Raw genomic sequence first — 15,289 nt, forward strand, 5'->3', positions numbered from 1 at the left:
AGGTTTTGTTCAGTGAATGAAAATTTGGGGCACGCGTAAGTTTAATCTAATGAAACCACCTGAAAGCAACATTCTCTGTAACAACTGAGTAGATTGCCAAACCCGGTTCATTTCAAGTGATAGTGTATTCAGTGTGATACTCCACATTGAAGTTGACTGTACTGAAAGTTGACCAGCATTAAGTTGTATTCTTCTCATTGCAGATGGCAGTCAGCCTTCATTTAAGTATTTCCAATCAGCAGAGGAAGCAAGGCATGCCATTGAGGCTGTGCTGTCAGCCGACCCTCGGTCTGTGTATCGACGGAAGCTCTGTCAGGACCGCCTTTTCTACTTTACTGTAGACATAGCACATATTACTTGCTGGTTTGGTGATGGCTTTGCAGAGGTTCTAAGGATCAAGCCAGCTTCAGAGCCTATTCAGATGACTGACCCCGAGGAGTCCTTGGTATCTCTGGGATCGTAAGTAGTGTCCGTCATGTGTTTAAAACAGCCTAATTGACTTTGGATGTGGCTGTTGCATTAACTATACAAGCTAATGGTGTGCCTTCTTTGCAGAAAGAAGCAACACTCAGTGATCTCACTGCTTTGATTGTTAATGGTTGTTCAAAGTATTTATTTCAAAAACATTTTTAATAAACAGATAAAAGAAATTTCCATATGCTTTTCATTTGGTTAATATCGAAGAATCCAAAGGTGATAATATTGCAGTAATTTCTGAAAGAGGCTGAATGTTTTTGGCACTTGGTGAAACTAGGCAGAGATCATTCTAGCAGGAACTTATAAGCTCAGGGGATCTGTTCAACAGTTCATATTGGTTTTCCTGTCTGGAAAAGCTTGACCTCTCTCTTTCATTATAAATCATAACTGAATTGGGGTGCCTGGGTGGCTCAGTAGGTTAAGCATCTGCTTTCAGCCCAGGTCATGATCCCAGAGTCCTGGGATTGAGCCCCATTTTGGGCTCCCTGCTCAACAAGGAACCTGTTCTCTCTCTTCCTCCGCCTGCCGGTCCCCCTGCCTGTTCTCTCTCTCTCTCTCTCTCTGTCAAATAAATAAAATCTTAAAAAAAAAGCAAGCTGAGTTAACAGTGTCTTAGGAAAATAGCAGATCAAAAACAAGTGGTTATTAAAGGTCTTTAGAAATTAAACACCTGTGTTTTGTAGACTTTGTCATAAACACATTTGTATGTATATGTATACGTATACTTAATCCTGATTCCAAAGTAGGGACTCTGATGTTTCTTTGGATGTCTTTGTATCAGAAAAGAAAGTCAAAGTCCCAGAAGTCGAAGAAAATAACTTAATTACTGGTTTATTTCTTACTTGTTTTATGAGTATTTACTAAAAAACTATTAATGGGTTAGGTTTTGGTGAGATAAAAACAGGTTGTAGTTCTTGTTGTAAGTCATAGTTAGGGGAGGAGGAAGATATGAGCATGTTACTGTGTTACAGTTAGATAAATATAGTAATTAAGTCTGTATGTGGTTCCTTTGTAGTACAATGTAGTCAGCAGTTGTAAGAATGTATTGCCTATAGGTGATTTTGATGATGTGATCTGAGATAGCTGAAGATTTATGATCATCCTAACCAAATTAGACACCTGTCAGCATGACAGGCTTTCCTAATCACAACTGTAAATCTTAATAGCTGATTGATCATGGTTTTGAAATGAGCCCTGCTGCCTGTAGATACTTGTACGGAGTCATTTGTGGCTGAGGACACTGCACTCTTGAACCGAACTGGATTGTCTTTGAGGTTACTTAGAACCTCTTAGGGAAATATCTTTTTTTAAAAATATTTATTTATTTATTTGACAGAGAGAGCAAGAAAGCACACACAGTGGGAGTGGCAGAGGCAGAGCGAGAGGGAGAAGTAGGCTCCCCACTGAGCAGGGAGCCCAGTGTGGGGCTGGATCCCAGAACCCCAGGATCATGACCTGAGCCGAAGGCAGACACTTAACCAACTGAGTCACCCAGGAGCTCTGTAGGGAAATATCTTTAATTTGATTTTTAAAAGCTCTTTATTTTGAGGTAATTATAGATTCACAGGAAATTGCAAAAATAATGTAGAGGCCATGGGTACACTTCACCTAGCTTCTTCCTATGGTAACTTACATAAACTGTAGTAGAACGTTAGAACTAGGAAGTTGACATTGGCATGATCTACCCTTAATTTTGATTTTGACGTCTTTTCTCTTAAAATTATTTTGAGATTAAATCAGGGCTTGAGGGGCGCCTGGGTGGCTCAGTGGGTTAAGCCGCTGCCTTCGGCTCAGGTCATGATCTCAGGGTCCTGGGATCGAGTCCCGCATCAGGCTCTCTGCTCAGCAGGGAGCCTGCTTCCCTCTCTCTCTCTCTCTCTGCCTGCCTCTCCGACTACTTGTGATTTCTCTCTCTCTGTCAAATAAATGAATAAAATCTTTGAAAAAAAAAAAAATAAATCAGGGCTTGAAGCACAGTATGTTTCACTTTAATATCGAAAAATTTCAATTTCAACTTATTATTGAAAAAAAGTCTGAGGATGACACCAACTAGACTTAACAGGACTGTTCAGTTGTTTGGAATTTTAACATACATTCTCAGGATTCTAGAACTAAAATCCTAAGTATTTAGTTCTCTGCCCACTCACCAGTCAGTGATGATCCTTCACACCTGCCCTTTGTAGTTCCTTATGTATGATCGTGCTCATTATTAATTGTTCTTCCTTTCTATAAGGTAAAATCTGTTCTCTGATGACTCCGCCCTCTAGTGGGGCTGCATAACATAAGGCTTATCTTGCTTCCATGCTAGTCTGTCAGATATCATTCCTGCTCCATACCCTTCGGTCCTTTTTCTCTCCAGTGAGCCACCCCCATTTCCTTCATCTCTTTCCCATTCAGCATGATGTTAAGTCTCTCCCATCCCCAGTTTTTGAATCTCCTGTGTGAGCTTTTCTCTCTATGCATGTATTTTTATTTTTATTTTTTTTAAAGATTTTATTTATTTATTTGACAGAGAGAGATCACAGTAGACAGAGAGGCAGGCAGAGAGAGAGGGAAGCAGGCTCCCTGCTGAGCAGGGAGCCCGATGCAGGACTCGATCCCAGGACCCTGAGATCATGACCAGAGCCGAAGTCAGCTGCTTAACCCACTGAGCCACCCAGGGGCCCTCTATGCATGTATTTTTAGTTATGATGAAATTTGGATCTTTAAGTCATGAACTTCCATCCCTCAGAAAGACAAATAGTTTGAAGTAAGTCTTATATTCCTTTTTGTTGCAGGAACTTGTCCAGAAGAAGAAAGAGACACAATACTCTGTACCCTGCATAAATGTTATCTGAATTTTAGCCTTTGCTTTTTGGTGCCAGTAGGGGGAGCCCTTGACAACTGATTATTTTCACTAGCTGGGAAATAAATTCCAGTTCCAGCTATTTGGGTAATTTTGGCTTTCAGCCCACTTACCCCAGCTTTCCAGAACAGTAACTTCCACAAGATGCTTCCACTGATGCTTGTCAATCATGTATAGGGAGAGATTAGAGGATGAGTGCCATTTATTAAATTTTTAAATTGTAGCTTGGCTTAAGGGCTAGGATGGATTATTTTAGCATGTGGAGGCTGTGCACAACCAGATAGACTCATTAGCCAAACCCGTGAGCATGTATATACAAGGCATTCCCTCTGTTCATGTATTTGCGACTATTTTCTTTAGAAAGAAGAAAGTAGAGTTGAAGATACCAATCAACCTCTTGTTGGTAGTTTTTCTTTTGGTCCCAAAGAAGGGAGGTGAAGACTCAGTAAGAGTGAAATCTGTATCAGTTACTGAACTTCTGTTACGTCCTTGGCACCGGGCTATATGCTTTTCATACATTGATCAGAGGTTAAGTAACATGCTGAAGCTCACACAGCTGGTCAGCCGTGCACTGAGGATTTCAGCCCACTGAGTCTGGTCCCAGAGTTGGCTCCCATCCCATCGTGGCTCTGCAGTCTCCCCCATGCAGATGCAGATGCTCAGCAAACCATGCTGGTTTATTTGAAGGTCAGCAGTGTCATGTGTTTAATAAGTGCAGGACACTTAGAGTGATGTTCATAGGAGTCTAAGCACTAAATACAAAATAGGCGGAGGAATACAAGTAGAAATGCCTATTCCTACCAGGTCTCTGTGGAACCTCCTGCAAAGCAGTGTGGGAGATGTGGAGAGTACTGAATTTGGCCTCAGAAACTTCAAGTGCTGTTTTCTGCTCTGCCCTTTGCTAGCTGTGTGACCCTGGGCAAGTTACCGCACCCATCTCCAAATCCCTGACTTTACAGAGTTGTTACGAGGATAATACTTGGGAAAGTATTTTCTAAACTCTTCAGTGGTGTACAAATGTAGGTAATATTTTTACTATGCCTGTCATCATTGACACCCTTTTTTTGCCACTGTGCTCTGGCTCACCTGCCTGGACAAGAAGTCAAGAAGACTCAGAGGAACCAACGGGTCCTTAAAATACAAGGTATGGATAGTCTCTGTTTTCTTTTTTTATTACAGAATTTTTTTTTTTGAAAGGACCCCTTTTAGCAAGTTATAGGATGCTTTGCTAAAGGAAATATCACAGAATGCCGCTGCATTAAGGACCCTGTTGACATGAAGCCACATGCCCAGGGCAGCATCTTCCCTCCACCCGGCCTTCCCTTCTCAGATTGCATGTATGACATGAACTGCCTTCTTTGCCTGTGTATACAATCAGCCCATCAACCCCTTTCTCACACGTGATTCTCTTTAGTGCCTTTCTTTTTGACCTTCTTTCCTGTTTCAGCCCAGATGCTTCAGAAATAACTCTGCATTTCTTTTATAAGAAGATAAAAGTGTAGTCATGTTATGAAGTTATTCTCTGTGACAGAGAAGAGGCAAGTCATAAGGGTTAAAGCTCAATGAAATGAGACCAGGATTTTCTGTTATTGTTAAAATAAGGCTCTTAATACAGGTAGTCACCAGATGACTCTCCAGCATCCTCTCTATTCTACTCTCTGCCTCTTCTCCACCTTTGTAGGTTACAGCAGGTACAGCTGACAGAGGATTCAAGGCTAGGTCAGTGCATGTGTCTGTGAAAAGGTAGAAGAAAAGTCTTTTCAGTGTCCACAGGAGGTAGAAATTCAGTGGTCCACTCTTTTGTTGATGGAAGGAGCCACTTACTTATCCAGTGAACTCACACCACACTAACCAATCAAATTTGAATCCTGGTGTGTTTATTTAAAGGTAGGATCGGATGTAACATGATGTTATCTATCTCTGCTGCCTTGTAGATTCTCACTTGAGAATTCTATTCAGATTCTTCACTAATTCATGCAATTTGAGATACATAAAACTTTTTTATTCAGTATTAACAGTTTTAAAGTTACCCACATGCTAAGTACTGAAGAACTGTCTAATAGTTCTTCACATTGGTAGAGATGTTATGGTTTATAGAGCAATTTAAAGTATATTATCTTGGGAAGCCTGGGTGGTTCATTCTGTTAAGCATCTGCCTTTGGCTCAGGTTATGATCCCAGGGTCTGGGGATGGAGTCTCGCATGGGGCTCCTTGCTCAACAGGGAGCCTGCTTCAACCTCTGCCTTGCTGCACACCCCTGTGTGCTCTCTCTCTGACAAGTTAATGGATAAAATCTTTTAAAAAATAATAATAAAACAAAAGACAGTATCTCTTTTCATATCTTAGCAACCCATTGCTTCTGAGAGCTAAGCTTGGCACCTAACTGCTATTTAGAACAGGGGTCAGCAAGCTATAATCCGAAGGCCAAGTTTGGCCCACACCCCATTTTTTTATAGCCTAAGAGTTAAGATTGGTTTTTACATTCTAAAAAGATTGTAAATAAAAACAAAACAAAACAAAAAAACGAGAAGAACGCGTGACACACTGTGGCCTGTAGAGCTGAAAATACTTATTACCTGGCCCTTTGTAGAAAAAGTTTGTTGATCCAGATTTAAAACATTATTCCTCTGAAAAGGTGTTTTGAGTTTCAGAAAGGTTATTTACAAATTGAGTTTTTAGGTTATCATGTGCTTCTAAATCAAGGACTATCTGTGTTTTTGAAAGTATCTAGTCATAGGGCCATGTGAAAAAACTTAGAAATGACCTAAATAATAAGTATGTATTAAAACATCCTATTCATTTGTATAAAATGAAGTTATAGAAACCCATGTATACACACATGTAGAAAATTTCTGGAATGATAAATAAAAATATTGTTAACAGTTGATTCTGGAGGTTGGTCTCTGGGGGCTCATTGAGGAAGGGAACTTTATTCTCTTCAGTATGCTGTGGATTTTTAAAGTGATGAACACACATTTTTGTATGTGAAGCATAAGGAGAGCAAAAGGTCCTATTTTAAATAAGTTAGATTTATGTATCGAAATACATAACTTTATGTACCCTCCCCACCCCCAGTCTGGTAAATAGAGTTAGAGACATTTTTGTTTTTTTTCTGGAGCATCACATGTGGATCATAAAACCAGAAACAGACCAGGTTTCACATATCAGCTGTGGAGCTGAGCCAGTTTGAGGCAGATAAACTGGCTGAGCCTAGATGAGGGTACACTAACTTTTTCTGTTCTTCCAGAGAGAGGGTTTTGGATAAGACAAAGTGCCTCCAGGCAAAAAACAGGCACTGTGCGAATGGCGTTGCTGGCACGGGGCTCAGCCATGGAGAACGCCTTAGCTCTGTATTCACCAAGCCTATGCAGTCCATCCAATCTGGACTAAGGGATGGGTCTCTGCTTGTAGGATCCATTCACTCGTCAGTTCCACCCTCTAGAGCATTATTTAGTAAGCTCACAGACCATGTGACTGGTGGAGATTGCTGTTCCTGCATCCCCAGAGCTGGCCCTTACCCACTGTTGGAATGGAAACTCGGTCAGCAAGAAAGGAGAAGCTTGGAGCTGGAGATCAGCTGTGTCCCTGGGTAAGGGGGCTGTGCTGAGGTGGAGGTGGGCCCGACTTGGAGGAAGGACAGGCTGGCATATTGGCAGGTGGCAGAGCAGAGCCCATGAGTTGTGGGTGGAGTGGGGCTATTCAACTGATTTAGAGGCTCGGGCTCTTGCCTGGATTGGGAGAGGAGTTGAGGTCTGAGAGAACTGGCAGAGCCAAGGCAGGACCGAATCCCAGAGGGGTTAGGCAGGTTATCCAGGTACCCTCTCATATTAGAACTGGAGATATTTCTTTTTTAGTTCCTTGCCTAATTTCCTATCTTTGCCAAGATAAAAGGTCACATTCAAAGATACCTTTAATAGATAGTCAGACATGAGTATATAGAGTGTTAGCAAATGACTATAAGGGGAAAACAATTGACATAAAATTAGGGAAGCCAAGCACAAAATGTCCACTGGTTCATAAGGTGGGAGAAACTTGGTCATCAGAGCTTACCTCTTCCTCTTCTCGGGAATCCTTCTACTACCACATGAACAAGCCTAGGTTAGGCTACTGGATAATTAGAAATAAATGGCTGCATCTCAGCTGACACTGAACCAGTCACCATGCATGTAAATAAAGATATCCTACATCATCTAGGTCTGAGTTGTTCTAGACCAGAAAAATGGCCCAGCCAATACAAAGAAACATGAGAGGAAAATAATGTTATTTCAAGCACTAATTTTAGGGTTTGTTACAAAAGCTAACTTTTTATATTATTTATAATTTATAATATTTAGCTACCACACTTGTTTTTTTAAGATTTTATTTATTTATTTGACAGATCACAAGTAGGCAGAGAGGCAGGTAGAGAGAGAGGGGGAAGCAGGCTCCCTGCTGAGTAGAGAGCCCGATTCGGGGCTTGATCCCAGGACCTGGGATCATGACCTGAACTGAAGGCAGAGGCTTTAACCCACTGAGCCGCCCAGGTGCCCCTAGCTACCACACTCTTGAAGGGAACAATAGAAATCTGGTTTATCTAACAGAGGTTAACATGAAAAAAGGTCCTTGAATAGGAAGGGGTCTCGGGTAGCATAGATTTTTGTGATAAAGGTAATAAAAGAGTTAATAATAGCTAATAGTTTTCAAGCTCTATGGATCAGGTGGAGCTTTACATGGTTAACTCATTATAAGGAAAGATGATGATGTTTCCATTGTACATATGAGCAAACTGAGGCTCAGGGACATTTAATTACTTTATAGCTAGGAAGGGATATAAGTCCCTTAGGATATACATCCAGAGTCTTGTCAAACTGCAGAACCAGCATTCTTAAATACTAACTTAAAAGTTTCCAGCCAGGAGAATCTACAAATGGCAGTTCCATTAAAAAAAAAAAAAAAAAAAAAAGAAGAAGGAGAAAGAGAAAAAGAAGAAAAGAAAACTAAAACCGAGTTCATCAACTCTCTCAAATCACATCTTTGAATTTTGGATAAACATAGTGTGAATCCAAGCATTTGTTTTTGCTGCCTGCTAAAATCCCAATAAATGAGAGCACAAAAGAGCAAATGAAACCTAAAGTAAGCAGAAGGAGGAAAATAGTAAAGATCAAAGCAGAAATCAATGAAATAGAAAACAAAAAAGAGAGGAAATCACTAAAACTAAAAGCTGGTTCTTTCATATCAATAAAACTGATATACTTCTGGCCCGACTGATTAGAGAAAGAGAAGACACCAATTAATAATGTCAGGAACGAGATGTGACACCTCTCTAGACTCTACAGATAGTTTAAGGGAATTACGATGAACAACTTTATGCCAATAAATTATACAACTTAGATGAAATGAATAAAAAATATTAACGATACCAATTATCAAAATCTACTTAAGAAGAAATGAATAACCCGAATAGCCCATGTATCAAATTCAGATTGTGTTTAAAAACCTTCTCAACACAGAAAGCTTCAGATGCAGGTGGCTTCCCTGGGGAAGTCTATCAAGGATTGTTTTTCATAGGAAGAAAAAAAAATCTAAAAAAACTTTCAAAATATGAAAAATACTTTTCAACTCATTTTGGGATCCCGAAATTACCTTGAATACCTAAGCCAAACAAAAATATTACAAGAAAGAAAACTACATACTGCTATCTCTTGTGAATATAGTTGCAAAAGTTTTAAAACAATTTTAGGAAATGTAATCCAACAATATATTAAGGGATAATACATCATGACTGAGTAAGATTTATCCAAGGAATATGTGGTGGTTTAACATTAAAAAAAAAAAATCAATCAATGTAAGTCATCATATTTACAAACTAAGAAAGAAAAAACTGGGGCACCTGGGTGTCTTAGTCGGGGTAAGCATCTGCCTTCGGCTCAGGTCATGATCTCAGAGTCCTGGCATCCAGCCCCTCTTTGGCTACCCTGCTTAGTGGTAGTGCTTTATCCCTCCCCCTCACTTGTGTACACTCTCTCTTCCTCACAAATAAATAAAATCTTAAAACACACACACACATTATTTCAGTAGACGCAGAAAAGGTGCTTGACCAAATCTAATATCCATTCCTGGTTTAAAAGAACCCTCAAGGGGTGCCTGGGTGACTCAGTGGGTTAAGCGTCTGCCTTCAGCTCAGGCCATGATCCCAGGGTCCTGGGATCAAGCCCCGCATCAGACTCTCTGCTCAGCAGGGAGCCTGCTTCCCCCTCCTCTGCCTGCCTACTTGTGATCTCTGTCAAATAAATATATAAATAATTTTTTTAAAAGAACCATCAAAACTAGGAATGGAAGGGAACTTCCTCAGTCTGATAAGAACAATTTACAAAACACCTACAGTCAACGTATTTAGTGGTAAAAGACAACGCTTTCCACCCTGAGATCAAGAACAAGACATGGATGTCTACACACACTACTTCAGTATTGTACTGGAGGTACTAGCAATAAGGCAAGAAAAAGCATATAGATTAGAATGAAAGAAATACAGTTTCCCTATTTACAGATCACATATCTATGAAGAAATCTTAAATCAACAAAAGCCACTAGAACTAATAAATTTAACAAAGTATGGAATATAAGGTCAAAAAACAATAAAATTTGTCTCTATAAGTAATGAGCAATTGGAAGTTTAAATGAAAATGCCATTTGCATAAAATTACAAAATACATAGCAAAAAATTTATCAAGATATGTGGTGTCTGTACACAAAATTACAGGAAATTGCTGAGAGAAATTGCAGAAATAGAAGTACCTACAATGTGAATCAGAGGACGTAGTATAAAGATATCAACTCTCAAGATTTATAGTTTCAAGGAAATTAAGTAGGCAGGCTCTCTAAGGCAAGGGGCACTTCGGTGGGAAAACCCTGATGTTTGCTCTGCATCTCAACTTCCAATCCATCACTAAGCTGTTCTTTAAGGCTTGGCTATTCCAGATCTTGGGTAACTGCTGCTTGGGATGGGGACAATACTTGGCCACTGGAGCCCGTTGGCCACTCAGACATTTAGTTTCTGAGGATCTCTTAGTTCACTGATTCTCAGAACATCTTCCAGTTATAATTTAGCAGCTGAAGTCTTCTTGGACTTCATCGTCTCCCTGGATCATTTGATCCTTGAGAGAATCTGTGAACTTACCTCCAATATCTTTCTAAAGTGGAAACTCCAAGAAGATCTCTCTGTGGGGATCCCGTCTAGACACTCTTCTCTCTGTTCTCTGCCTGTGGGGCACTACTCCTTCATGGCTGCAGTCTGGGTACACAACACTACTCTTATCCCTTGGGACATGTTTTGTCATCATTTGTCTGGAGTGACTCTGGACTGCCTCTCTTGTCCCCCATACAGTGACATTTTGTCCATGACTTGTCCATGATAATGGGCAAAAGTTTGTCTCCTCCTCTCCTTAGACTGACGGTCCTGTGTGAGCCATGACCAACATCTCAGGGCCCTCTGGTTTCCTTGCTCACACTGAAAAGGCAAGGAGAGGACTGTCCAGGGTAGGAACTGCGTTTTTTGTGATCAGCTTGTCTCTGGACCTGTGCAATGAATGGTTTCTTTCAAAGAGCTAATAAGGAACCTTGGCTTAGCCATCCCTGAAACATGGGTGGCTGGGAGAGAAATGCGGACCAGGAAGAAATCATGATTGAGTCTCTATCAACATAACAACTGTATGGATTTGATGACCTTGAGAGGTAAGTTCTATCTCGTCTATACCCCAAACTATAAAACCTGGGCTTTTAGTGCTTATCTAATGCCTGGATTAAGGAAGGAAAGCTTCCAAGAGGTATTTAGGCAGTGTTCCTGATTCATGAAGGTGCCAAATTTCCAGTTTCCTATGAGCTATAGTACTTCAATGAGGGAGCAGTTGGCAACAAGCCATGAATTACACACACCTACAAGGGCTCCTGCTGGAGATACCTACCCAAACTTTTGTCCATGTGAATCTTTAGGGTGTTTTCCAGTTGCTTCTCGTCTAGGTTCTCCTTTGATGAGTTATTCCCTAGTGGCCTACCAAGTCAATCTCTTCAGAATCAGACCCTAAGCTCCTCATGGGGTAGCTTTCTAAATACTAGATTATCACTGGGGAGTGGGCTATGCTCCATACTCTTTGGAGACCATTCCCTACCTGGCACTTTGCCAAGCCCCTCACATGGAAACTTCCTGGATGCCTCTGTATCATCTGGCCTAGATCCTTCCCTGCTCCTTTGGCACCTAAGGCAGAGGATTGTGAAGGTCCACATTTGCCCTTTGGGTGAGAAGTCCCTGCTAGTTTGCCCTGAGGCTGTATCTGTGCTAGATGGGCTGAGTGCTGGATGAGGCTTTCAAAGGTGATGCTCCAGCTGCCCCCGATCTCCTTGCTAGGTAATTCTCCACCAAGGATGGAGCCTGGTACTTGAGACAGAGAGCCTCCTGTACTGTTATACTGAAGACTGTTGGGAGCCAAAGGATTAAAGATTTCCTGAGATCTTTGAAATAAAAGAGGAAAAACATCACAAATGTTCCAGCTGCTTCTACAGGTGCCAATCCAGGGATTGAATTTCCCTTAGGTAAGAGACTATACTTCATCCTGGAGTCTAGGAAAGGACATTCCACAGGCCCTAACTGCGGCTGACATAGTGGGAGAGAAATTGGAGGTGGGTCCTGGGGTAGGGACTGAGGCCAGTGGGGATTCTTCAGCCTGGGTATGAACTGGGCCCATTAGGGAATCCACTAAATAAGATAAAGGAAGACACTAGTGGGGATCAACCCTGTCCAGAGACCAGGACAGTAGCCCCAAGGACTGCAGAGAGGGGAGACTCTGGGAGAGCTGGTTCCATTTCTGTGCAAAGAGCCTTCCGTCTCCCTCTAGTGTTTAGGGCTTGGGAACTGAGGACGGTGCACTTGCTCTGGTTTATCTATGTTACTCCACAAGGGTTGAGAACCTTCAGTGTCCCTTGTGTCAGCAAGAAACTATTGTAGTCCCAGAAGATTTTACTAATGTGCTTCAATTGTTTGGGAAGTACCCCTCCTCCTATTCTTTCTTCTCCATAATCCAGAAATGCACTCCTTTCCTGACTTGTATATTCAGAAGCTTTCAGGTATCAGGATTGAGGGAGAGAGGTTACCATGTCAATGCACCTGCTTGCAAGTGCCCCAGAGCCAGGCCTCAGGGTAAGGGGAAGCTTTTCCAGCAGGGATCTTGCTGCCCTCATGAAGAAGTTAGCCCAGGTGGCCGCACAAGACAAGAAGTACAGGCTGCAGCCAGGAACAAGGTGGGGATGGGGGACCCAGCAGGCCTGGCAGGAGTCTTGTTCCCCTACATCAATGACCTCATGACACTTCTATAATTTCTCTTGCAGGAGCTTTCTTTCACATTCCCTCCCTTTAAGTTTACCTTCCCATTTCAAGTTTGGCAGCAGCAGGGCCCTGGAATCACATAGGCCATGCTAGGAATAGAAGTACAAGAAGAAAGAGACTGATCGATGTTTTTCCAAAGAGCAAGCAGGTCCCATGTCACATGAGCTCCTTTCTGGCAAGCTGTCCAACCTGGGACACCAGGAGACTTGGTCACATGTGGTGAAGAGAACAGCAAAAGGATCTAGGAGGCTGAGTAAAATGGTCCTTTGGGACATGAGACTCTGAAATTCCCAAGCATTCGTGTATCAGATCAGTCAGTGACAGCAACCGACAGGCTCAGGTATGGAATAGCGCTTTTTACTTTTTCCCATCAGATCCTCATAACCATGCTGTGAGGGACGCAGGCCAAGGATATCTCAACAAGGAATATGAGCCTTAGGAAAGTTAGACAATTTGTACCCAATCAGGACCTAGAGTCCTAACCATTGTACCTCACACCACCACCATCTAGTGGGCAAGACCCACTGCCCAGCTCCATCATTTTTCATTTCCACTGATGGACCTGGCAGGGAACTCAAAAACATTCTAGGTCTGATTCCTTCCTAGGAGTCTCTTTGCTGAGAACTTTGTTTTCAGAGAGGGGTGGATTCTAGCAGGAGACTGTAGACCTGGGTCTCATGGAAAGGAGAGACAAAGCTTAACTCTTTAAAAATTTTTAAAAATTATTTAAATTCAATTAATTAACATAATGTATTAGTGGTTTCAGAGGTAGAGGTCAGTGATTTATCCGTCTTGTATAATACCCAGTCCTTATTACATCATGTCCATCACATCATAGTGTCCATCACCCAGTTACCCCATTCCCCCGCCCCTCTCCTCTCCAGCAACCCTGAGTTTTGTTTTTGTTTTTGTTTTTGTTTTTATGATTAGGAGTCTCTTATGGTTTTTCTCCCTCTCTGATTTCATCTTGTTTTATTTTTTCCTCTCTTCCCCTATGATAATAAGCTTACTTCTTGAGAGCTCTGGACTGAACAGGCAAATGCCCCCTCTTTGCTCCTCTTCTTCCTTCTGCATTGATGCGGAGAGACATCTGAATTGTCAATTGTCAATGAATGACAATTCTTACTCTTTCCTTGCTAGACATTATTCATGGATAGATCATAATTCATGGATAATTTTTCTATAATGCATTAATGGAGTTCTACGTTCCTCCCCTTTTATTCATTTGTAAAGTGGATAAAAATATTCTCTACTTTCTATTTTCTTTCTTTCTTTTTTTTTTTAGAAAATCTCAGAGAAGGCTTTTCTGTGTAGAGTCCTCAGTTCATTTTCTTCAATTAGGAGATCTCTTCTGAGAAAGGGCACAAAATCTCTCATTCTCTGCATAATCTGTTTTTGTCTTGCATCAACACAGGCGTACACCTTATCCCACCCTCTTCAGGATTCCAGAAGAATCCACTTTCATATTAAAAAAAAAAACACAAAAAACTAGTGAGCAATGCAGCTTTTGCTAAAGGTAGTGCAGGAGAGACCCGAGAGAAAGAGGCCCATGGCACACACCATGGAAATCACCTTCAGGATCCTCTCTGATTAATTCTTTTCTTCCCAAAGCCCTTTTTGTGCTGCTCTGCTCCTAAGGGTTCTCAACTCTTCCTCCTCTACCCACGCAGCATCCTGCCCTGCTATCCCTTTTCCCTCTCTCCCAGGCCCCACCTGCCTCCACTTTGCCCAGCATGGTCATTCTTCTCTCTGGTTTTATAGAGCAATCCCTCTCCCTAGGCCCTGCTCCAGCCTGCACACCCAAGCGCATCCTGACTTCAGTAGGTGAGGACTTATCTTTAAGATACTCCAACCTTTAAAGAGAGCTGTTAGAGTTATTATGAAAATATATTTGGTTAATTTTGAATCATGCCTATACTTACTTCTTTGAAGGGTTTATTGATTTTTCTTATTTAGTTTCTATATTTTTACCCAAGTCCCTATTGAAGTCTTAATATTTTTGAGATGATGTATTTCACATCACTGTCCCATTTTTTAATTTTTGACCATCTTTTTGGGTAAACTATTTAAAACGTTGATTTGATGAGTTATGACACATACATATACCCGTGAAACCATCACCACAGTCAAGAAGATGAGCAAATCCAACAAATTTTCTTTTCTTCTTTTAAGTGATATTTTATTTTTTAAAATTATTTTTAAAGATTTTATTTACTTCTTTGAGAGAAAGCATGAGCAGGAAGAGGGGCAGAGGGAAAAGCAGACTCCCCACTGAGTGGGAGCCTGAATAGGGCTTGATCCCAGGACCCTGAGATCATGACCAGAGCCTTAAGAGGCTTAACTGACTGAGCCACCCAGGCACCCCTATTTTATGTTTTTTTAAGATTTTATTTTATTTTTTAAAATGATTTTATTTGTTTATTTGTCAGATCGAGAGAAAAAGAGAGAGCACAAGCAGGGGGAGCAGCAGGCTGAGGCAGAAACAGGCAGCAGGGAGCCTGATGTGGGGCTCGATCCCAGGGCTCTGGGATCATGACCTGAGCCTATGGCAGACATTTAACTGACTGAGTGTCCCAGGTGTCCCTTAGATTTTATTTTGAAGTAATTTCTAC

At 41.4% G+C, this 15,289-nt stretch overlaps 1 protein-coding gene across 7 annotated transcripts in view; it reads left to right on the forward strand.

The window, feature by feature from the left end:
* The window catches only part of TRMO (tRNA methyltransferase O), a 51,109-nt gene that overhangs the window by 16,095 nt on the left and 19,725 nt on the right, over positions 1 to 15,289 (forward strand). For 3 of the 7 annotated variants that reach the window (XR_009406264.1, XR_009406262.1, XR_009406263.1), the window contains 5 exons: positions 204 to 459; positions 3,255 to 4,466; positions 10,904 to 11,032; positions 11,703 to 11,887; positions 12,680 to 13,017. Coding sequence is in view for 4 of the 7 variants with exons in the window: in XM_059411232.1 (XP_059267215.1) it covers positions 204 to 459; positions 3,255 to 3,303 (305 nt within the window). In the remaining 3 variants the exon portion in view is untranslated. Of the gene's footprint in view, positions 1 to 203; positions 460 to 3,254; positions 6,210 to 10,903; positions 11,033 to 11,702; positions 11,888 to 12,679; positions 13,018 to 15,289 lie in introns of those variants that run through there. The other 4 variants (XM_059411232.1, XM_059411230.1, XM_059411231.1 and 1 more) reach the window with 2 other exon arrangements.

This window comes from Mustela nigripes, chromosome 9, assembly GCF_022355385.1.
Source record: "Mustela nigripes isolate SB6536 chromosome 9, MUSNIG.SB6536, whole genome shotgun sequence".
Classification (NCBI taxonomy): Eukaryota; Metazoa; Chordata; class Mammalia; order Carnivora; family Mustelidae; genus Mustela; species Mustela nigripes.